General features: G+C 41.9%; 1 protein-coding gene across 2 annotated transcripts in view; it reads right to left on the reverse strand.

Moving 5' to 3' along the window:
• The window catches only part of lrmda (leucine rich melanocyte differentiation associated), a 207,581-nt gene that overhangs the window by 40,430 nt on the left and 141,572 nt on the right, over positions 1-25,579 (reverse strand). Inside the window, exon 6 of one of the 2 annotated variants that reach the window (XM_080869786.1) lies at positions 15,598-15,738. The exons of the other annotated variant lie outside the window; for it this stretch is intronic. Within the exon in view, the coding sequence (XP_080725912.1) occupies positions 15,724-15,738 (15 nt within the window). The 3' untranslated portion in view covers positions 15,598-15,723. Of the gene's footprint in view, positions 1-15,597; positions 15,739-25,579 lie in introns of those variants that run through there. 2 annotated transcript variants of the gene reach the window in all.

A 25,579-nucleotide genomic window follows, 5' to 3' on the forward strand; every position in this document is an offset into this window, starting at 1 on the left:
GCAGACATAATGGTTTTTTGGTCAGGTTATCGTATACATGAAAGATTACTAAAAGTAAATGTTAGAAGAAGAAGAAGACGAGAGCCAATAAAAGATGGAAAAAAAAAGAGAAAGAAGAGGCGGTTCGAGGACACAACCTTGCTCAGAGGTTTTATTTCAGGTGAAATATAAGTCCTAATACCAGGGTACTGCTGCAGCATCTGCTTTGCAGATAGTGCACTTGGCTCTCCTTCCAGTGCCAGTGAATATAAATCAGGTGAGGCACCTCAATGCTAGGCCTGACTCCTAGAGGCCAACAAATCTTTAACATGAGATTAGGGCCTCAGTGGAGTCATCCATCTTTGGGTGATGGAGGAAAATATCACAACACTCTATGGGCAATATGGTTTCACAGAGTCAGGACCGATGTCTATTAGAATGTCTATTAGGATAAAAAGTCCAACAACTCACTGTTTGCACACACTGTGAATTAATTCCTACAATGTGGATGACAAACACAAGTCTTTTCTAAATACAACTACAAGCCCGATAACATAAAATAACAAGAAGAAGAAAAGAATCAGTATCAGTATAAAATATATAATACATTTTCCTGGAAGAAATAATCTGAAGATAATACTCGGAGGAATAATTACCCTCTTCTTTTGTCAACACATGCTTTATGGGCATTTTCTTTTAATTGTAATAAACGTAAATGGTGCCATGTGTCAACTACAAAGAACGCAGAGCAAAGCAACGCTGCCAATTACCCTATAAAACATGCATATCTTCCAAAGCATGGGTCTCCTCTGTGGGTTTAACTCACCAAAGGCAACGGGTGTTTTACAAGATGCTCGCTCAGTGGATACAATTGTGCTTAGCATAAAAGGAAAAGCAGGCTGCGAGGACCCAACAATGAACCATATCTCCCTGTAGCCTTTTCAGCGAGCTGCATTTACATATCAAGCCACTAGCCTGATGTGTAAACACATTCCATCAGATGCCGCCATCGTAGCCAATGAGAGCCATTTCATTCCAGCTATACCTCACACACTGTGCAGCATTAGACAAAGGGAGAGAGGCCTGAAAGAGACATCTCATGTCATCACCCGAGAGATAATGGAATTGTTATACATCCTTGATCACAGACACTCTCACGGCATCTTGCTCTCTTTTTCACTCATTCTTTGTCTCGGTGCTCTTGGTCTCTCTATCGCTCTCTCCCTCTCTCACAAATGTGCGCACAGACACACAAGCGCACGAGTAAAAATTCCAGCACACTTCAGTGCGATAGCTCCTCTTCTCTTTCAGGGTTTCATCTCAATAGCTTTTTTATCTGAGCACTTCAATTTGCAAGCCTAGCTGGAAGGCAGCTCCTCCTGATATGTTAATTGCAGGGTACTTAAGCACTAAAAGATTAACATAAAACCCTTTGGAAACAAGCTAATAGTTTATGATAATTCGTGCATGGCCTTTGTCTGTCTATCATTACATTGCCTCTAGCGATAATTTTATCAAGGGGCTGTAAAATATCATTTTAACAAGTTCACTTTCAGATAATTAATAGTAGAAACTGTATTATTCAATTGAGCCACACTGGCACCATTAACAATATGGCAAGTAAGCTATAATTAAAGTATTTCATTTTATTAACCTATTCATAACGCTGTGCAAATGATGACACAGAGACACAGAAAGGCTTTCCCTTTTTTTTTCTTGGTGAAGCACTGTCACCAGAGCAATTACAGGAACCCAGGGTTGTCTCCTCAGTTAGCCGAGCTGATTGAAGCTTTTCAATTAGCAGGTGGGTGTATGCATCGCTCCCACAAAGAGAGGCGGCACACATGCAGGAGACCTGCAAACCTGCTGACACACTCATGGAATTTGTGTTCTTTCCCAGAACCAAAGTATTAAGACTGAGAGCTTAGACTGAACCTACACTGGGTAAGAGGAAATGAGTAAGGTGGATGAGGGAGAGAAGGCCCTAGCAGATCCACCTAATTTATAAAAATCAAGCTGCTTAGAGCAGAGTTTGTGCATTGACAGCTGGTAAAATAAATAAATAAATAAATAAATTGAATTAATATTTAATAGTAGCCTCAAACTGAGTATTCAAGAAAGCCAACAACCATTCAGAATACATGGCATCCCTACTAGAAGACAAGCATATAGTTCACATGGAAGCTTGTTTCTGCCAGGCAGAGCCAAGTTGAACTTTTGAGTTATCTTAAAAAGTTGAGTAAAGTAAATTTTGACCCAAAAGGAAGTAACTTGAAAATATTGAGTCACTAAGTCACATTTTTGAGATACTAACCTGAAATTTTGAGTTACAGATGACATTTTTTTGTTTTTTTATTTCCAGTGGCAGAAACAAACTTCCACAATTTTTATCTGCAATCTTGAGGCATGGCTGTCTCAGAGTTAGTGCGATAGTCAATGCATGTACACTGTACCTGAGAGTGAATGCATGCGTGTCTGATAGCCCAACTGGCCCCTAACACACACACACACACACACACACACACACACACACACACACACACACACACACACACACACACACACACACACACACACACACACACACCTTCTCCTTCAGACACACCACCCCTCTCATGAATAATACAAAAACTCCCTTTCACCAAACAGCTCAAATAGCTACTCATTCATCTGCATACCTGGAGCCTCGCAAAATGATTGGCCCGCCATTACCGCTGGAAAAAAAAGGAGAGCGAGACAGAGCGAGAGAGAGAGAGAAATGTTCCCCAAACAATTTGCTTCAAAATAAGACAGGAATAATTCTGTCCTTTTCAGCGACACAGACAGGCCCCTGTGCATAATGATGTTAGCGTAATGGGGTGACAGATAGACTGTGAGACCATGACATTAGCATGAGAAACGCACCAGTGAGCAACCGCTCAACTGTGGTCTCAGAGGGCCCTCAGAAATACACTCTGAACATCGTTTGTCTCACAGCTCTATGAGCCTGACAAATGAAGACATGCCACGTTTTATGCCGAGCAATATACCATTCCACTTTAGCAAACACACGACTAAATGACAAAGGGAAACCCGGCTCTGCATTATACAAACACACTATCTCCTGTCCTATTAGTGAGGTATAACCTCATTCAAGGTCGGATGGAAAACAGGGACACCTTAGCGTTTCTCCTTCTTAATAAGGTAAGAAGACTTACAGCAAAGAACACGGTCAATCAAACGGAACCCCCAAACTAATTAAGCAATTTTGCTTTCCAAGGAGATATTTCAACAGGTTACATGCTGAGAGTACACTGAAGCCAAGACTTAAAATCTGACCTACAGTAAAAGCTATTTCAAAGTTTATTAAAATAAATGCTAGGCATAGTAACATCACTTTAAGACTAGGAATTGAAATTATTAAGACTGCATTTTTGTTTTATTAAGTGTGAAAAGACACTGGACAGCCAACTGGCAGTGCACAGTGACCAAATCAAATCTCAGAAAGCAGAATAAACCCTTTCCCCTTCCCATGTCCTTTTAGAGAGTAACTAGCAGTCAGTGTTTGTTAAGGCTAATTATATATTTAAAACTAGAGCGCTATCTCAAAGTTAGGGAAATATAATCATGTGTTTATAAAAAGGGATATACAGGATGTAAGCCAATGTCAAAATGTAGATGCTGCAGACATGAGCCGCAGCCTAAAAATGGTCGAGCTATGACAGCCCTGACGTTCACAGCACGACACTGTCGAAGGGTGAATGCTTCCTGTAAACGTTTATCTTCACTGTGAGTGTGTGTCTGTGTGTGGTACAGCTTGGCGACAGGAGCTTCTCTGAGGCTTTATCTGTGGCATGACAAGACAACCTGTAATATACGAGCATCTGGAGCTCCTCTTCAAACACAGCCTTATCTCACGCCAAACATTCCCCGAGGCCAGAGCAGAGCAAGAGTTGCTCGGACCAGACAAGACCTCACACCGTCTCTCCGCATCCCACCCAACCCGCGAGCCGAGTGTTGGGTGCGCAAGCTGAGAACAGCCCATCAAAGCGCGCGTGCGTGTGTTTACAACGAGGGTCCTGTGAGCGCAGCTTCGACAGCTAAGAGCAACAGTGTGACTTTACAGTGACGGAGATCATCTGCTCCGAGTTTTTTCCCCCTCCTTGCTAATCGAGCTAGCGGTTAACGGTGCTGCACTCAACATAAATGGACGCCCTCCCTCCTCACTCGCTGGTTTAAACATATTTGTTGAGATGAGAACTAAACGCCCATCACTCATGTTTCTGTTTAGGAGAATTTATCTTAAGGTAAACACTCAGGGCCATTATAGAGGATTTGAATGAGCTGCATGTGCATGCTATCACTTGTTAGACTACTGCCTTTTTATACATCAGTCGTAATCACATAAAACACCTTTTAAAATAGCATCTTATAACCTTAAAATAATGCAGGCATTAAATCAGGAATGGCAGAGCTCAATTCTCCAAGCTTTCTCTTGACAAAATAACTGTGATGCAGGTGAAGACAAAGCGCAGAGAGGAAGCTGCCTAGTTGGAAAGCTTCACTCTTTTCTCTGTATCTCGCGCTCCGCATGGACTGCCGCCTTCAGCCAGCCTATGGGGGGGATGTAGACGTGCCCCTCTCTGGGGCCTGTACATACGGCCTGTGCCTCACTTCAAAGAGAGGGCATAAGGGCAGCGTTCTCCCCCAACTCAGATCCATTCAGCACACAGCTGATTCCTCCATGTGTGTCTCTCTTTGACTCTCTCTAGGCCCCTCTAGCTTTCATTTCAGACTGCTTTCTATCCTCGTTTTTTTTTTCTTAATTTTTTTTTCCTTTTCTGGAAGATGCATAAAGGAAGTACAGCTCATAGTTTATGTGTGGGTTTGTGTGTGTCCCTTTGAAGTCTCATAATGAAGAGCAACACCGTGCAATCTCTAAACATGCTGTCACACAGGCCCCTCTTCGCGATTCACAACTTAATGCCAAGCATGCAGATATTGCAGCTAAAATGCATATGAATGCTTGCTGACTTCTGCGTGCATTGGAACAAATGACGGATGTCGCAGATAACAAAAAGAAACACGCATCACGGAGGGTGCGAGAGAGGAAGTACATTTGAAAAGAAGCAAAGCAAAGAGAGGAGCTGAGCTCAGCGGCTGTAGCGAAGGGAGGTCTGGCCCTTACAAATCCTTTCTTTTTTGATCTCTTCATCCAGATGAAAGAACAGAATGAGGCAGGATTATGCAGGACAATTGCGCTTTCTCCCCAAACCCTGACTTGATCGGCTTTTACGCGAGCTCTAATCATTTTCAATTACGCACATTTTCTGACATCCTGTAATAGCTACACTGCAGGTCTTAAACTCTCCGGTTGCCCCAGTGCTCCCCTGCAGCCTCCTTTTTTTGTTTTGCTAAGCTTCTCATCCCCAGACAGCATGCCAGTAGTGTCTGCTGACAAACTGAATGGGCCTGAACTGCAACTTGTTGTTTAAGGTGCCAAATAACCCATTTACCAGATGCTTGACAAGGATGTTATTTGGCGTTTGATTGAATGCGCTTTTGTGTCAGTGAAGCATTGAATTAGTGTTGTTTGTTTGTGGAAGCCTCTGGGACCCCTCCTCAGTCTCTGGTTTATTTTTATGTTTTTTGTCCTTTTGTTTTGGGGACGTGGGGGTCCTTTTGGTATGATAATCAACCGGTATAAAACATACATGTTGTATAATTTATTTACCAACCATTTTTTTCAGAAATCCACTGGCTTGCACAAAGATTAACTCGACATTCAACCTTTAAGTGGTTAAGACAACATCTTCAAAAAGAGCCTCTCAAGACATGAACTGTGTTTGTAATGTTGCACTGATTGCAACCATGGCAGCCTAGTCGCCCCTCTGTGCATTCACCTGGTGCCTAATTCCAGTCAAACTTTAGAGCTTGGTGTGCCTTGAGGGACTCAAGAGCTCAAGTACTTGACTGAGACAGACAGCACCATTAGCAGGCCCTGGACCAGCCCCAACCCTGACAACCACTCACAGCTGGCAATGGCAGGCAGAGGAATGAGTCTCCTTTTCTTTAGTTTAGTCAGAGAGCAGTGCAACAAATGCCCATCACTCACTCACTCAGTACCCAGCAGGATGGTCCACTGCTTGTGAGGACACATAGGAACAATGGAAAAACTAAGGGAAAATGCCATCCAGTCACCAGTGAAATGATACACTTTTGACCAAGGTCCAATTTCAATTTAATTTTATTTATAAAGCGCCAAATCACAACATTATGGTGCCTCAAGGCGCTGATGAAACTAGCAGATTCCACTCACATTTTAATGATGTTCTGCCTTAACAGACTTCAATCAGATGAAAGGTAAATACATACAAAACCCCAAAGAAAAGTGATTAAACATAAGGTCAGAGCAGTTATTCCTGTAATACATGTCGGTAAAACACCCAGAAGTTTTTCAATGATGTCGCCTGTATTTAATGAGTTTTCAGTAGTATTCTTACTGTATTTATATCCAGGCAGGCATGCTTGGACCAACTGTATATAATGTGTAATATGAGGTGTGATCAAAAAGAACTACGTGCATGTGCACATTTGTGATTTTACAATAGTTCACGAAATTGCACAAAGAGAAAACATCAAATTCTGTGTCAAACTGATTGTTTATGTCGAGGATCACCACTGGTGATGAGACCTGGATATAACCTGGATTACAGTAGAAAAGCCATTGTGCCATAGGTCAGTAGTGCAACTGTGAACATGCCCCACCCCCAGACCCCCACCTTTGGTGCAATCAATCTGATCTGCAGAGTTTGCAACTCTGTGCCCAACCTGCGTACGGATTAGAGCGTGAGCCATTAAAGGGTGGCCAGCATGCATTGCACAGGCACTGATCAGAACAGGTTCAAACCTGCTGGTTAACTGGGGCCTTTCTATATGAAGTTTGCACGCTCTCCCTGCAGGTGCTCCAGTTTCCTCCCAGAATCCAAAGACGTGCACATTAAGTTAACTGGCGATTAAGGAAAAAACTAAATCGACTGTGAGGTGTGGGATGTGAGCATGCAGGTTTGTTTGTTTCTCTGCGACACACTAAAGACCTGCCCAGGTTCTATCCTGCCTTTCATGTAGACTCAGATCTTATACTGGCATGCTTGGGTCCCAGTGACATAAATTTCATTATCAGCCAGTTTTTTGTAACCAAGTGGACTACGCATGTACATTCAGGCAGATGACGTTCACATCTTCCACACTCAAAAATGAGGTTTGATTTATTACTTGTTATCATCTAGGATAGTCTAGCATAGTCATCTCTGTCTGCCACTGGCTGTCTGTCATTATCAGCTTTGATAATGCCTAATAGTGTCCTCAACAAAGATCCCTAACAGGATGAGTTTATTTCCCCAGCTCTTTGCAGCTTATTGGCTGGGGCCTCTACTTCTAATCACCTTTCATTACAGCCTTCTGATCCCCAGCTTCCCTTTGTACACCGCGCTTCATCGTCTTTATTTTCCGCTCTAATTGCATGTGAAAGATGCCCCCTTTGATTCTGCCTGCATGCCAAAGTGCTATCAGAGAGAGAGTGTCGAAAAGTGTCATGCGTGTCTCTCCACTTGGAGGATGAGTGAGCCGCATATTCACCTGCTGAGGACAAACCTATTTCTCCCCAAGATATGACGTATCTATCACCAGCTCAGTGGATATCAGCGCGATCTGTCAACATAATAGCTGTGTGTGTGTGTGTGTGTGTGTGTGTGTGTGTGTGTGTGTGTGGAGGGGGGGGGGACTGGAGTGGGGAGGGGAGAAAAAAAAACCATGCAGATCGGTGCTTTGAATTGCATTGTTATAGTCAAACACTCAGATATGTTTTTGCGTGTTTAATTTTCTGAGCAGCGTGACCACGGTATACAGTGGTGTAACCTATTCGCTGCTGACAGAAAAAAGGAAAAAAAATAGCTTTTCCATGTGCCTTTTTTTCCTTTTTTCAAATGCCATCATTTGTTACTGTTCACTGGAGGTTGTGTACCCACCATGTTAGGGTTGTTCACTGTCAGTGTTTAACCTTTTCAATATGATATCTGTAGGACCTTTTGTGACCACTGTGCAGTTCTAGAAGGGCTTGTCTGCAGATTTTATACACCGTTTCTTCTTCAGGGGCTAACTCGTAAAAGAAAAACATACTATACAAAAGGCACAATTAGATAATGGAGGCTCTCTCTGACGAAGTATCAGTCTAACAAGGGCCTTATTTTGGTAACAAATTCATGGAAGGGCCCTTGAGCGGCTCGATATCTGCTTATTGTTAAGCTAGTGTTCTGGGATGGGGAGACTGGAACAGGAGAGAGACAGAGAGACCTCAGTCTGACAGAATCTAATCAAGAGTTGTCCTAACATATTACAACTGACTTAAGCTCTTCTAAGATCTTCCCTCCCAGTTAAGTCTCACTAATTCAGAATCAAAATAACCAGCGGGACCGAGACAAGGAGAGAAAGTGAGACAGGGAGGCGAGATTAGGAGATGGCACGGAGGGAAAAAACACATACACACACATCACTTTCTGACTGAAATAGAAGGGTACTTCCGGCTCCAATTTCAGCATATGCTAGGGTGAGCTGCAGAAAGATAAATGAGCTCTCCAGCACCAAGAGGAAACCGATTCTTTATCAGGCATGCCTCTATTTACTGACATTAAGAATGATAATATCAATCAGCAAGCTGTCAGCAACCCAAGTGGGCTGTGAGGAGAACAAAGTTTCCACTGTCTCGCTTTTGAAACGTTTACAAGGAGATGTTGATGTACCTGCCATTCAGGTGCAAATAATGTCATCACCACACACCCAGATCGGGGCGTACTACTCCACCTTAGTGATGAGTAAAAGTGCCCAGGGCCCTTTCCCAAAGCTAGTGTTCATAGCTAGGAAAAACAAAGCTGACGGGTTAATGAGCTAGCAATCACCACAACCAGGAGAGCACCATAGCACCAACATGTCTGTACTCCCCATCTCCCCGTGAAATATAGCTGTGGGTAACAGAATTTTTTTTCTACCTTTGGTGGTGATGAGCAGGAGAAAACACATGGCAGCAGCATCAGGGAAGCATCTGTGTAATTACTTTTGGCCATCTTTCAAACCTTTCTCTCTCAGGAGAGAGATGTGTGACAACATATGACAAGAAAGCCAACAGGCTTTCCATACAGAATAATGGAATCCATCATCACTGAGGCAGACACACCTGTCTGGCTTTGAGAACAATGCCACACTGCCTATTTATTAGGTGCCAGAAAAGTTTATGTTTGTGCAGTGACAGTGACAGCAACTTGATCCTTTTCATTTTTGGAAGGGGGATCTCAAGCTTTGGGGAAAGGAAGGAGGAGGGGAAAGTCTGACTCACATATTTTTCTTCTCTCGGTGGTGCACAGTGAGTTCTCTTTTTTCATGATAGCTGTCTGCTAAGGAGTCAGAAGACAAATAACAAAGACTGTCATTCTCCAGGAGGATTTCACTAATTCTTTTTTTTTTTCTCTTCACCACAGAAAGATATTATATTCTTTTGACACTTCAAGTCCAGGGCCAGCTCAATCTTCCCTGGATTTTGCAAGATATGGGATTGTTTAGCAAATCAGGGAATGATTTAATCATTTGTGCTAGTTTGACATTTGCAGCATGAACACAAATGATTAATAAGAAGAACTCGCCAGGTTTCAGTCAGGAAACCTTTTTACACAGAAATGGTAATTTTTTTCAAAACTTTATCAGAAATACAATTACCTGATCAAACAAGTGTGCGTTTATAGCTGATGGTTGTGGATGTTCATGCATAGTAAGTCCTTTCCAACTGGGCAAAATTTAGTCAGTGCATTCAGTGTGTGAGGTGCATGATGTGCAAAACTCATCATCATTAATTAAAAAAATCAACTTAAAAATGTTAAAAAAAAATTGCAAAATACAGCACTATACAAAAAAATAAACTAAAAGAAAATAAACACATATATTTAAGCTCATGAAAACTGGGACTGAGCCACACAGTGTGCTGGTGTTGGTCCATGACCGCTCAGTGGGCCATCACTCTAGCTTGATTGTCAAGCAGCCGTGTTGACATGGTCCTTTACCGTCTTTACTGCTGGCTGCCATCTTAACAGTTAATAATTAGGTTTCCTCCTGCCACAAAACACAGTGCCACGTTGACAAAAGCCAATGGCAACCGAGGTGGCGGTGTGGCTGCCACATTATAAATAGTCTGACCAAATGATTAATGAGAGGGGCCACAGAGCTAAAGCAGCAATCTCACACACAGACAAAAGCTGCCTGCACAGCTGCCTGCGCGCACACACATTAAAAAAAAAAAAAAATTAAACAAAACCCAACAAGACAAGCCCTGTCGCTGGATAGAAACAAGAACTGAGGCAGAGTGGCAGGGAAAGTGGAAACATGCCAAGTAAATAAATTACTGAATTTCGACCGACAGCTTATGATGACTTTATTTAACCTCGAAGCGCTTTTGGGGAATCCTCATTAACATTTTGACACGCTCGGTTGAATGGCGAGGTCAGACAGGTTCCAAACGCACGGGAGGTTCAGAAGAGGCACGCAAATTCTTTTATAATGATTATGAAGTACAGACGTGGGAGAAAAGAGGAAAAAGAGCACGACAGAGAGCCCTTAACATTTAAGGAGTTAGGATTTTTGACTAAGTCGGGCCAAAATCTAATTTCTTTTGGTAAGAAGTACTTTCCACCCCCAGTGTTTCATTGGCACCAACGCACAACCCTCAAGTCCACATGAAAGGCCAAAAATCTGTGCTTATTATATTATGTTTAGAGTTCGACAGGCTGACATTGTAGGCAAATGCTTGTTATAATACAGGAAAACAAACTGTTGCCTAACAGAAATACTCAGTCTGTTGATCCTGCACCTCTTCGCACACTAACACCATCGATCTGTTTGAATTCCCACTTTGTCTGCGTGTTTCCCTTCCACCTTTCAGTTCGAAGTTTTGACAGCGACTCACATTTCCTCCCCGTTTCAATCATCTACCTTCGTGTCACTTCACAGTAATACGGGCTGAGCACTTCTGCTATAAATGTGACCCGTTGCCATTTTCAAATTGCACTCATCAAAGCAGACGTATCAAATCAATCAAAGCATGGAGTGGATGGATGAATGGAAAATAGCAGTGACAATACTGACAAATATCTATTTATATTTTTTTTTCCTCTTGAGGGAACGATCCACAAACAAACATGGACGCCGTATTGCACCACCGGTCAACAATTATCTTGAATATTTGGATGTACTGCTGCTTCAAGCAAGTTTTTTTTTTCCATTTGATGGGCCTTATTCTTCCCCTCCACTTTGCTGTGCTCAGCTAGCAGGGCTCTCAGTCGTCACAACATCTCCCTTTAATGCCCCTGACAGGGGGTTATTTGCTCCCATATATGTTTTCTCTCCAATTTCACCATGGCAGGCTGGAGGCTGCCAAACCACACCGCTGAGATGCTGATGGTCACCTCTTTGACTAGTCCTTCCTGCCTCCTGCACTATATTTTTCATCTTTTTAGATTCTATTAGAGAGGAGGACTCTCTCATTTGTCTGTCCTTGGTCGAAAGTGTTGTTTAACACCTGACAAGCATCAGCATCACTACAATGTGAACTGCTATTTGGTATAGGAAGGTAGCACTGGACCTCTATTTTCAATTTTATTTTTCCTTCAAGGTATAAGTTTAGCACCGATGTGGGATCAGCATTTTACAAGAACAGCATGAAAATATTCTTATGGTAAAATTTCATTGCATTTACTGTGAGTGTAATCCTGGGAAAAAAAATAATAAATAATGCGCACATAAGTGTTCAAACAGTTCAAGCACCTGCAGAAGCCTGAGCCGTCATGGGGATGTGAAGTACCACAAACACTGTTTTTAATAAAAGCATTTTTTAATTAAATGCTTCAGCCTGATAATTTCACGCAAAGCACAATGTTAATATACACCAAAAAACACTAATTAGGCTAATTTGCTTGATTCTTTTGGGCTTTTTTACAGCTATCAGGCTGCTCAAAGATAAAGTAAAATGACACCAGGGGACTGATATCTCAAATATACAAGATGCAAACCCCCTGAATCAATACAGCAAAACAGACAGCATTTGTGAGTATAGCTTTAAGCTAAGTGTGATGCCAAATGCAAAGGCTGCCATTGATACCACAATGAAAAATGCATGATTTCAGAGAGAGCAGCCTTTTATCTACAAGGCAAGATCAATAGTGGGAAGGGGTTATGGAATCAAAGTTGTTTTGCTGGTGTAGTAGTTAACTGACACTCTTAAAAAAAACATCTGAATGCAATTTGAAAGAACAAAGCATGCTAAAATACAAATGGAGGAGAGTAAGGCAAAGTTCTTTGGGTTGATAAACTTTCTTTTCACATTCAGGAAGGCAATATCAAACGCTGAGTGTACAGGGCAACAAAAGTCAGATTCGTTTACTAGCAAGAAGCTCTACGCACGATCAGTGAGATATATATTTATTTATTTCCTTTTTGGCTTGAACTTGAGCAAAACAAAAATAAGAACTACAATACCTGAAATGACAAAATCGAAAATCAATGAGACACTGCATTTGTTTTAAGCAGCGAGACAGTGTGCGCCTCTGTTCTTCTGGGAAAGAAGTTCTTTAATCATTCATTAAGTTACAGACTGTTGTGGGACAAACAAAGAAATTCAAGGTTTAAAAAAATAATAGTAGAAAAAGTACTAATGTCTTTTACCTGGGTAAAAGTTGCATTATAATAATGATAAAAGAAAATACTCTATTAAGTATAATTTAAAATATCCTGATTAAAAAAAGAAAGAGTAGTGCTATTTATACGCCATCATTGAAATATTTCTAAATCATCGATGTCATGGCAACAATATATATTTTTAATAACTTGATTTGTACGTGGTTTAGATTTTCTAAAATAAAATAATTCACTGCTAAAAAGCATAAAAAGTACCGTTTTTCTAATGAATTATAGTGGAGTAAAATAAATCAACCACAGTCTGAGAATAACCACCCTCGCTAGTTGCCTAACTGTACGCACAGGATTTTAAACAAGAACAAACAGACTCAGAGCTGCACGGTACTAAATAACACCATCTGAACACTGATTTCAACATGACACCGACACAGCTAATTATTCTGTAACTCAAGCCATGCCTCTGTCCTGACCTTCGCCCTGTGAGTGGACTGAGGACGAGCCAGCAGCTTTCAGCAGAGGCTTGGACCTGTCTGGCCTGAGAATGTGACAGGAGATAGACAGAGGAGCGAGACGAGAAAAAAGAGAAAGGGTCACAGCAGAGAAATAGAGACACGAGAGAGCGAGACAGAGAGAGACACAAAGAGGGAGGAAACATGAGAGAGAGCGGGAAAGAGGCAATGAAAGTGAGTGGAAATGACTGACAGACAGAGGATTCATCACAGGTAAAGAGTGAAGGCTCTGGCCACAGAGGGACTTGGTGAGAAAGCTAACAGATAGCAATCTGAGTTTTCACTCTGCGCCACGGCTAACAGCTAGCAGCTACCCTGTCACCGCTGCCTAAACAAGCCCAGTGTTTTCATCTCCATATACACAACGCGGCATTCTGTCTTTTCTTCTGATGGAGATAAGATGTATAAATTATGAGCAGCTGACAAAGTCTACTCCAGCGCCCCCGGCGTCTCATCAATCACTAGCCTGTGTGTCAGCAGGTAACTGACGTGGCCCCCGGAGGCACAGCCCCCTCTTTAGGTGTGTGAGTGTTTTTGTGTGCAAAAAAAAAAAAGAAAGAAATGTGTGTGTTTGCTACTGTGCAACTGCGCCTTTGTACAAGCCAGAGTATCGTGCCTGTGTGTGCGCAATGTGAGAGCCTGTGTGAACAGCTGATTCAGTCTTAACTCCATGCTATAAAGACAAAAAAAGAAAAAGAAACACAACTTGCGCACACCAGCAAGACAAACACAACTCCTGAGTATGTGTGTGAACTCAAGGATTTACTGTTACACCTTGGGGTTATCTGATGTGCTGATATGCTCTGAAGAGAAAGCTAAATTACACAGAAAAGCATGAAAAAATGTAATAAGGCACTAAAAAAAGAGTGAAACTGGGAGCCAGCCTGCTGGGTGGAGCACTGAAGGCCTTTGATGGCCAGTGGTAGGCCACCCAGTATGATTATTTCTATTAACACTTTTCCATGAGCCTCAGACCCCCCCCCCCCATCTAAAAGTGTAACTTGGTTTCAGGCCGATGGTTGTGAGAGTCGGCCGTGACAACAAAAAATACACTTGAACTGCATTTTCAATGTACCAAATTCACAGATATTACAAATGGGAACACTTAAGTGTTTAACAGATCACTGCTAAAGTAAACAACATAATTACACAGTGTGTCAGGAAAACAGTATAATTACAAGCTACAAGTTGTCAGTGACTGATTTCACATCATTCCCATTTACAGGCCAATCATAGTCTTTTCACTGCTCATGTTTACCAGAATAAAGACCTAATTTTATTGCCGTAATTACAACTTGCTGTGTCCAAATGGAACCGATTACGTTGGCATTGGGGAGTGTTAATGAACAAAAAAAATGATAGAAAATAAGTATTTAATGATTTGGGATTTTTGTGCCACTAGATTGTTTCTTTTTTTTTTAATGGAGTTTGTACATTTTTTGCCTTGAAACGAATCTGAAAAAGCCCGATTGAGTTGATACTGAATTTCCATTCAAGGACAGCTTGTGTGTGGAAAAAAAAAAACTACTTAGAAATACGTGCATTCAGTGAAACATTCATTCCTTTTGAAATATACTGGTATATAACCTCAAACCACATCACTTGCCAAATTACACAATGTTTGTGCAGACGGCCCAAAGCAGGTAGCATTCGCTCACTCACACAATATCGATCGGCTGTGTTCGAGTGAAGTTGAAGAAGGAGGGAGCAAAACTGAAAAATTTTGACTCCCTATGGGGACGGGAGAAACGGCTCATCTCAGCACCAAAGAGAAAGAGGGCTGTCATGTTTTGTGTGATGAGCTGAAAGACTAGACGGGGGCCTGGAGCAGCGGTGTATTCCTTCCCCTATAAACAAACCTCCGAAAACAAACAGTTCCACCCCACAGAGAAGGAGATGGGACAGTGAGACAAGAAGCGAGGGCAGACAGGTGTCACGGAAGAATGACATCTATGACAGAGGGCACTGAGAGACAAGCTGCAATAGATAAGAGGACGAGCTGAGACATCATGAAAGGAGCATCAGACTTGTTGTCTCCCTCTTTCTGCCCTGCTGGTTTGGTATAGATTGTAGGCTAAGGACTTCATATTTTGATCAAACTGACATCTCATGAATTATGTACCGTACACCATTAGCATTAGTTAGAGTCATCACGGTATCAATGATGCTATTGTTTTGAGGGGGGTCAAGTCCTGAGACACATTATCTTTGAAAAACCCTTCTGCAAAGAAAGGAAGAAGATGTCTGGAATTCAGCTGACAAAAGCACTCAGTTGTCCTGAAATCTGATGAGTCTGACAGGATGTGAGCCCATCTGATCTGCTGCAGTCGCAATATTCCCTTACCGGGGAGGGGGGGTAGTAGGTAGAATGGGCAAGCTGCTCCTCTCTGGGCTTTTAGCACAGGTGTGATGAAAGTCATAGCTGCCGCAGCTCAGCCCACCTCTCGGATTACCCCCGAACATGTCTGGTGGCGGACTCTGCCAGTTGGCAAGCAAAACGCAAGGAAGTGATGCCCGCTGTGCCCTATCCATCTCCCTCCTGCATGGAAACAGCATATCAGGTGATCCCCAGGGATAAGTATCATTATATCATATATTAAATGTCTTGGGCTGCGGGTTACAGTTGTAGGTCTTAACAAGATAACAGACAGATCGTACAGAATGGGACAAAATGAGTTGGTGCTACAAGGTCAATACTGTCAGTTTGGCCGTGGACATCTCTGGCACTCGTGGGACCTGTTTATAACCGTGAGGTGAAAGAAAGACAAACAAACAGTAATAAGGAGAAATAGAGCTCCGCTGCCTGTCAAAATGGCTCTGTTTGCCACCCACTACTACAGCGCAGTATTTCCTGTGTTCACTTAATCAGACTTGATGAAACGACAAACCTTTGTTCTACACTGCCTGGAGAAGTTGGTAAAATAAAATGCGTTACCAATCACAACTTGCATTAGATCTCACAGGATATCTTACAGCTCATTGGCTCTGGTTCAGTTTCTTAAGTATGGTACAGTACAGCAGAAGTCAGACATCACAAATCTGTCAGCTCGTAACAGAGCACCAACTGCAAATAGAAAGCGAATGAAGCTGTCAGAGGTTACATCTCCTTTGATAAACACAGAGAGATGAAAATAATTTGACACTGAAAATTAACAAAAAATGCCCGGCTGATAAAATTAGGGGCTTAATACTGTCTTTTTAGGACGTAAAGCGTGATAGATCTTGTACTTTAATCAGGTTTCAGAAAATAGAAGTTTGTACCTTTGCTAAGCTCTCACGACAAAAACACAACCGAAGGAAGACGACAAATTCTTTGTGGATGAGTGCCACTAAAACATCGTGGCATTAAGGTCCTTCACCCACTTCACTGTCCATCAGTGCCCTGTAACCCTATGCCAATCTATTCACAGCCTTTTCCGGCACTCCCATAATGACACAAAAATGCTGTTTGAGTGTCACTTGACCCCTTTGCCCTCGCAGTGACCTCTATAGTGCACCCTGGACAACCCCACGGTGTTTTACATATTTCCGCAAGCATGGCTCCCTCTCCTCCGCTGTCTCAACTTAATTTCCTTTGTCCAATTCTCCCATCACCCTGCTCATCACCCCCGCTCCTCTTTTCCATTTTTCTGCTTCTATTCAAAACTTGAGAAGGAAAAAGAAAAAAAATGCCTCTTCACCAATGGAAATCACAGGCATAAGTGGCTATTCAGAGAGTGATTGTCGGGGAAAAGGGCGGCTGCCGTGTTTGTGAAATGCAGAGAGGGAGACTGTGTGAATGTTGTAAAGACACATAAGAGTGGAGTGGTAAAGGGGCTCACTTTAAACTTCTATACAACCAGAAGTGCTAAACAACCTGTAAGCAGCACACAAGCACCACAAAGAATGAAAGTGTTAGGGGAACTTTTGACTAGTTGAGGATTTCACAAGCTCAGGTTTCTTTAAAACAAAGTTTTCTTTAAATCACTCCTCAAAATTTTATCCCATTTCAAAGCACCTTTCTTAGTTTAAACACGTGTGGGATCTCCCCGTCAGTCAAATGTGAAGCTCCCGATGAGCTAAGCCTTTAATGCGCCAGATTTGACTGGTTAATCCTGTGAAACCAACCTTTTTGTCTCTCAGGTGAAAAGGTTGCACACTTGGGCCTCCTTCCTTCAACCTGCAGTGTTCCTCCCGCCTTAGCTTCCAACCTAAACATGCTCCAGCCCTCATCAGTGGCCTCTCCTACCCCTTCTCAGCCACCTACCCGCCTGCATGCAGAAGCTACAAAGCTGGAGGTGTCAAGACTACCTGTCTCAACAGCACCCCCCCTTACCTGACCTGCGGATAGCCCTCAGGGACATTAATTATAGAGTAGTCTGACTTGTTGAGAGGAAAGAGACAGAGAGAGAGAACGAGTGAGAGAGGGAGAGTGACACAGAGTGAAAGACAGAGAGAGAGAGAGCAGAGAAAGATAAATGCAGAGATGTTGTTACAGAAGCTGTCACCTCCTAATCATGTCATCCTGCTGTACAGAGGTGATGCTGAGGCTTTGCTCGATCAGGTTTCCTATTCATCACCAGTGCTGGATGGTTGGTGGTGGAGGTGTTGGAAGATGTGTATGTGTACAGGCAAAGCATGGAAGCCTGGTAATTCTGGAGTTCAAACTTTAAACTGTTTCACTTCATCAACTGGGAAAAAAACACCCTTAAGATTTTAAGTGAAATGTGGTGGATGTACATTTCAATCCCTGTGTTTTATAATCTTTAAATACCAATGAGTTGTTATTTATAGACATTATTATTTTTAAAAAAAAACTAGCAAAGTTAGAACACATTACTGCCTAAGGACCACTTAAAAAGAAACACGCGACGCAAAACCGCCGCATCTATTCCTGAGCACTTGTGAGCTGAAACGTGGATCTATGATAATATGACATTTCAGTGTGTGCTTTTAAGTTTTTGTGTGGACAACAACGTCTGGTGCAGAAGCGTGGATACAGGCACTCAACTGCCACCATGTGATCAGAGCAATCTGTCCAAACAAATGGAAGCTTCTCCTGCACATTACTGCGTTAGATTAGACGACTTGTGGTCATTTGATTCCCTACTGTCTCGACAGCTCCCGTTTCTAATGGACCGAGTGGGATTTCACAAAACGCAAAATTGGAGGAGGTCAACGCGTTTGAAGGTTACCCCTGTCGGGAATCAAAATAAATAACATTCAGGTGTGCTATTGTCTGTCAGCTGAGTGTCTTAATGATGCCAAGTTAACACATACTAAATAACAGTGTCTCCCTATGCACTGACAGCCTCAGAAATAATTGACCAGCGTGCTCCAAACTGAGACGCAGTAGGCAGAGAATTCAATCCTGCAGCTGACAGAACCCATTGAGCATGTCACTAGATTTTGCATTATACACAAAGCAATGTCAGGTCAGGGATGCAGCCTCCTGCTAGTTATCTGCGATTGCATCTCTGAGGGTAAATTACCTGGCTCTCCATAATATGGTCTAGTTAACTAATTTCATGACAGCACGCCATCGCTTAAAAAAAAAAAAAAAAAAAAAAAAAAAAAAACAGCCTCAGATTTACTGCCTGTCAAAAACACGATGGACCCTTTTCCCCTCCTCAAAAAGCTTGGCACCCTCTCAACTACTGTAAGAGATCATATTCAATATCCTCACTCTGTGCGCTGAGGACATCTCTAATATCAGACAAAGACATACGGCTGAAATGAACAAAAAGAAATCTAACCTTATTATGTTTGAAGGCTACCAGCCGTGTGTCATTTCATCCAGTTCCCATGCAAAAAACAAGAAAAGACAAAAAAAACTGTGCTGGGGGGTTGTAAAGCACTGTAACATAGCGCTAACGCTCTTAGCAAGGAAACAGGGAAATCCATTATCCTTTGTCCTGCTGACCCGTGCACACTAACAAGCACACAGATACCGTATATGGTGTCCTGTCATTTTGTTGTTATACATGTGTAAATTATTCACTTTCTGCCAGAAAAGACGCTCTGACAACAAAAACTCACCTCGCCAATGGGGTCACAGGGAAAGTTAATCTCACACAGACAAAGTGCTCTCACATAGTTTTACCTGTGAGAGCATGGCCTTCCGCTGATAACGACAAACGTGACAATAACTCAGTGATGGTGCGAAGACTTCCTTTAAGCTATACTGTGTAGAGTGAACAATACGGACACACAGAATACCCCCCTCAAACATCACACCACCCATGCACCCACCCACCCTGGAACTCAACAGTGTCTCTTTGAAAGTTCACAATGCACGCCAAGGTCTGCCCACCTGCTCTTTTCTCTCCGTTTCTTTTTTGTATGTGTTCCCATTGAGCCGGACGAGGTGGCCTATCATCGTCTCGACAATGACAGTAGGTGGAAACGCTAGCTTTCATTACACAAAGTATAAATAGTGTAATCTATCAGCCCTGCCAATCAGGATGATTGATTATGGGCTGTCAAGGAGGAGAGTGACACATTAGAAAAGTTTGGTTAACAATGCCTGTAGCTGGTGCGGGGCTGCTGCCACCCAGCCCAGTGATTAATGTGTTGTCAGTCTGTAATCCCACACCCACGCTTAATGAGGCAAGAATTTATCATCTCGGCAGAGTGGCAGATGTCAGGGGGAAAGGAATCCAAGTGCCTGGAAACAATATACTTTTTCTAGCCTGTGCTTGACATGTCTGACAAGCTCTAAAAACCACAAAGAAGGCCTGTGTAAGCACAAACTTCAGTGGAGGGACTTTCAGTTCTGGCTCTGTCCTCTGTTGCCGGCTCATGAAAGTCACTGTTGCTGAAAGATGACTCCATCTCCATTAACACCGCACTGAAAAACAGAGACAACTGGCATAATGGATTAAAGCTCGAGTGATCCAGCGCACTGGGGGAGAGAGGGAAGAGTTCTAAGCACCATGTTTTTCATCTCAGTCCTCTGAGGTCTAGGTGCTGACGACCCTGACCCTGACACTAACCCTCACCCTACCTCATGCGATCGTAATATAACTTCTTTTGCAGAAACGATTCTCCCAATTCTTGGCAATACAGGAAAATAATTATTCTGTCTCGCTTTGTATGGACTTTCCCTGCATCATCCAGCAGAGCTTCAAAGCTCTAAAGTAAATTTAACTTTATAAATAACAAATAATTAACATCTGCAAGCCATAAACAACAACAACAACATCACTTGACTTGTCTCATAAAAATAAAAATCAGAAAGTAAGTTTAACCAAAACTGCCTTCAGCAGGGGCACGTGATAATCAAGTTCAAAGTAAACTATAAAGTGCTGAAACAGTGATTAATGTGTACAGTCAACCTCAACTAAAAGAGACAAGCAAACTAATAACAGATCTCTTTGAAAGAATTAAAGTTTATTGGAGTTTTGCAGAAGCACCCGGTGGGGCAGGAGAAGAGGAAGAAAGATGGATTTTTTTCCCTCCGAGCTCCGAAAACACTAAGCCAACTGTCTCTTATTACACTTGCAGCATCTTTCTGTCACCAAAGAGACCAACAGGGAGAATTATCTCTGACTGAACTGATAGGCCAACGCACTGGGATGCTGTACGATGCAATAGCTAAAAACCATCATTTGATAAGAAGTGTAATTGAAGAAAAGCCTTAGTGGAATGATATTGTTGTTACAGTGCGTGTACAGGGTTTGTAGAGATTTGCAGCCCTATTACATGCAATGAAAAAAAAGACATTGTTTTAAGAGGCACATTTTCATGTGAGAAAAACCTCAAACATGTCCAAAAATGATAAAGTAAGTGATCAGTGATATTGGAAGTAAAAAGTGGGGTTTTCCCCGGCACATTTCTACATTTAAAAGGAAATTTGAAATCAGCAGAGTTACAATAAAAACTCTGTCCTTCCCAAAGCCTTATGAAGGATTTCATTGGAAAAGTATGTTCAGACAACAGGTTACGTAGCTTGCCAATCCCAGACACTTAATATTATTAAAGTAATAAAAGCTTAACCAAGACTTACTTTCAAAGTTTAAAAAAAGGAAAGGTTATATGACCGATCACATGATTTGTCAAACTTTATGAAAACTTAACATGAAAATAGAAAAAGGGAGACATCTCATTATTGCTGGCCAGCCTCGGCCTGCTTTCTGACAAGCCTCAGACTCCACCGCTGAACACAAGAGACATCGAGACAACAAATGCTTCACCGCAGAGGCGTGCCTTCTCTGCACCGGATGCCAGCAGAAGGAGAGGCAGTTAATGCAATAAGGCCACTTTAGTGTCTCATAAAGGCCCTTAGGAAAACACACGTTTGTTTTTATCCACTGCGTTCAGCCAAAAAAAGTGAATAATACATCGATCATTTTTTGCCTGCGAGAGTGACGTGACACTCAGGTCATGCACCCCGTGTCTCTATGCTTTGAAAGAGGCAATAAATCAATATTGGCTCACTTACTTACAATTAATTGTGCTTTAAAGTTTTACAGTGTGTTTATGATATGCAGGGCCTGGATGATTTATGTGGACAGTGTGAGTCACTCCCTCTAATTGCCGTTGTTTTCCCAGCTTATAACCCCTGCGTGACCTCTCAGTTGAAGCTGCCAGAACATTCAGGATAGAGCTCGCTCTACTGGTCCAAACTCTGGACGTATTTCAGCAGTCAGCTACAGAGAAAAGCTCACACGGAAGCATACGCCATTCAGTCAGTTTGATACACGCATCGAACATGTGGTACCCTGGAAGTATCCGACAAAAAGCAAGCACTGTGCTTTGTGTATCGTATGAACTAAACACACTCAAACATTTGCAAACAGCTGCTTTCAGATTTAGGATACGTTATCGTTAAAAAGCAGCGTCTCAAGGAGTGTCTGACGCAATTAACAGATAATAAGACATTATGTAAGCTGGAAAAGAAAACAGACTTCAAAAGCAAGAAAATCACAGTCTGTAAGAGAATTCATCTGAGCGAACATAAGGCAGAGAGGCAGTTTGTGTAGTTATAGTTTGCCCTCTACTACTATGCAGTTCTTTCCTCATTCAACTTCATTCGATGCAGGAATTTGTCAACTCCAGGTTCTTTAGGTATAATATCTGGTGCACATGGAGAATCAAACGGAGAGTAAAGAGCAGTGTTGGTCAAGTTACTTGAAAAAAGTAATCAGTAACTAATTACTGATTACTTCCCCCAAAAAGTAATCCCGTTACTTTACTGATTACTTATTTTCAAAAGTAATTAATTACTTAGTTACTTTTTAAAAACACGATTTACAACCTGAATAGGTGATAAAGCGATAGATCTTTCAGCCCAATTCTACTTTTTCTACATAATCCATCATACAAAATGTAATCAAATGGAAAAGTCCCTTTTTAAAACTTGATTTATTAGTTTTAATCTTTTAACTTTATGCATGAAGCAAAAAATTAATTATATGCACCATTCTCTGACTGGAAGAAATTTGTTTAACATTTAAACCTATTTTCTGCACATTCCAGCAGTCAGTGGAAGAATCCGCGAGTTTCTCTGTGAATTTCCCATTACGTGGTAACGCACTCGGTGCTTGCTCGGAAGTTTAAAAAAAAAAAAAAAAAAAAAAGACGTTTTCTTCCCACGCACAACGGACACTAATGTTTTTGTCACTTTTTATGGAATCAAACTGAAAGCAAGGTCAGTACTTCCAACGCTGCACGCTCATACTCTCTCCCGCACTGATATATTATCCATTGTTGATCTGCACACAGCTGTTGTCACGAACGTCGCACTCACTTACGTCACTGTCATGAGACATTCTCGCAAAAAAAAAATCATGGTTTTAGTAACGCAGTAACGCAGCGTGCCTACGGGAAAGTAACGGTAATCTAATTACCGTTTTTGCAATAGTAATCCCTTACTTTATTTGTTACTTGAAAAAGTAATCAGATTACAGTAATGCGTTACTTGTAACTGCCCATCTCTGGTAAAGAGTGGTAATAAACATGCTTCCGTGGGAATCTGCTGGGTAATATTCCCTCCCCCTGTCGTGAACCATATTGTTTGAGTTTTCTCTAAGGACACATTTGTTCAGTAAAATGATTCAGCAAACCCACTGAAGGCACATTCACAAAGTGCTATATTGCATACTGTTTGTTATGTTTGAAAGCTTCGGGGGAACTCATAACTCTCAAGCAGTGAGATGAACATAGAAACATTCTTCACAGCATACATTTAAGGAAGCTAAACAACCGACCTATAGCAAAATACTGCCTCTTTTTGCAGAGTTGCAATGCAATAAAAAAATAAAACACGAAATCAGAATCGTGCATCACATAATGCACAATCATGGCTCTAAAATGATGTAGCCTATCTCAGATTTGAACTGCTCACTTCAGCGCAAACTTAAAATGAACCACTGTGTGCTGCAGAGTAAAACAGGTTAGTGTCTTGGGAAGAAAAAACTGAACTGAAAAGATCCACTTGAGGACTTTCCTGGCTCTGTCATTGTCAATTCCCTTGAAGAACCGTTACCCAGTGTGCAGAGACTCATGGGACCCGGGAGCTGGCTCAAGCCACCCTGCAATGCAGTCTGCTTTACATTATACCGAGAAGGATGTGGGGGGAAGAAAAAAAAAACTGTCTTCATGCTAGAAAATCAAGTCAAATACTTCATCCGGACAAAATCTAAGTGACATCCGAGGAGCATTTATACTGGCTGACGTAGCTACCAGTAAGGGGGCCCGTGGAGTTACTTCACTCACTGTGAAACGCTCTTAAACATCAGGCAAGAAGTAAATGTTATTCTACTAGTTAAATTCGCTACGCACTTTTTAAAGCTCTACTTGGGATCTGAAAACAGAAAGTGCTGTCACAGTGTTTTGATAGACATGGCCAGTTTAACCCAAGGGTTTCGACAGCATAATGTGGGCTGCGCGGAAGTGGCGTGGCCTAACTGAGCCAAAATGTACCACATGCATTTTCCAAAAGCAGCCCAGCACGGTCCAAATGGCTCTACGTGGTTTGACGCCATTTCATTCCATGACCTCTAAGTCCTCAAAGAGAATTATCACATTATTGCATTCCAACACGCCCAATTTCCCCAAATACAGCTCAAGGCTTTTCCACTCTGACTCTGCTCACTGTTGAGGTTTTGGGAAAACACTAATCATCCCTACTGCTTTCTTTTTTTCTTTTTAATTGTTTACCTCAGGTATTTGTACAGTTTCTCTATCTAGTCTTAGTCATTTTGCTTCCATTTCATGCCCAACTGCTTATTATCCTTTAAAATCAGAAATGCATTTTAACGACCCAGTGACAATTAAACAAATGCCCAAATGTGAGTTTATTTCCTGTGTGTCAGACTGACTGTGCGTCTTCACAACAAACGTTTGGTTCTTTAACGCCTTTCTAAAAACTACACCATTTTTCCTTTGCTAATTCCGCACTTGCAAATCTCATTACAGGCTTTTGCATGTGTCTGCCTCTCTTTACGAAAAAATAGCTCTTTAATGTCTGGTTGTGATTTAGGAAAACACTGGGAATGTATGAAAAGTTATGGTGTTCATATTGTGCTAAAGACCATAACTGCTTTATCAGAAACATGTGGCAATCCTCTGTGCCAGGCCAAAATGGCATGACTGAAAAGGAGTTTAAATTGTGGTCATATTCCACTCTGATATGACTCAAGTGAGGTCTCGAAAGTTCACTGCTGTCTTTTTCAAAGCCAGCCCATTAACTATTCCAATACATACTGTACGTGATGCAGTGAGAACGAAAGGGGCTTTTCCTTAAATTTGTGCTGTCAAAAGCGGGCACGTATCACTGTAAATCTGCTGCAGTTGCTGCTGTTATTAAGGTTTCAGTTTACTCTTTAACAATATGGAGAATAGTTGTCATATAGTTTCATATAAATAATAAATGAACACAGAGCCCCACCACCCTCCAAACCCCCCGAATCAGTTTCATAAATAAATGTCTTAAATCACAATCGTGGTCCTTCCCCCCCCCCACAGTACTTGCACTAATTGAGACTCGAATGGTAGTGTTAGTGACAGCAAGACATCTAATTACCATTCTTTGTAATGAATCTAATGGCAGACACTGTACCACGAGCCAGTGCTATGAGCAACACCCTGCTGTACCAGACATAAAAGAAAACACAAATATCTAATTACGCCATCATCTCTTCCCTATCTCCTGTTCTGTTGCAGACGTTTCACTAATTGGTGGCCCGCACTATCGGTCAACTTACAATCACTCTGATGATGCAGACAATTAAAGCCGGGAGGTACTCATGGCTCATCAAGTCTGCGGTAGTTGACACATCACGTCTCATCTAACTCAAAACAAATGTTATGGAAATGCTGCCGTGACATCCTCCACTCAGGATATGTCCAGGCAAAAATGCTCTTCATTAGCAGCCCAACACTGCTAATAGGGAAGT

This window comes from Rhamphochromis sp. 'chilingali' (genome assembly GCF_963969265.1).
Source record: "Rhamphochromis sp. 'chilingali' genome assembly, chromosome: 20".
Lineage (NCBI taxonomy): Eukaryota > Metazoa > Chordata > Actinopteri > Cichliformes > Cichlidae > Rhamphochromis > Rhamphochromis sp. 'chilingali'.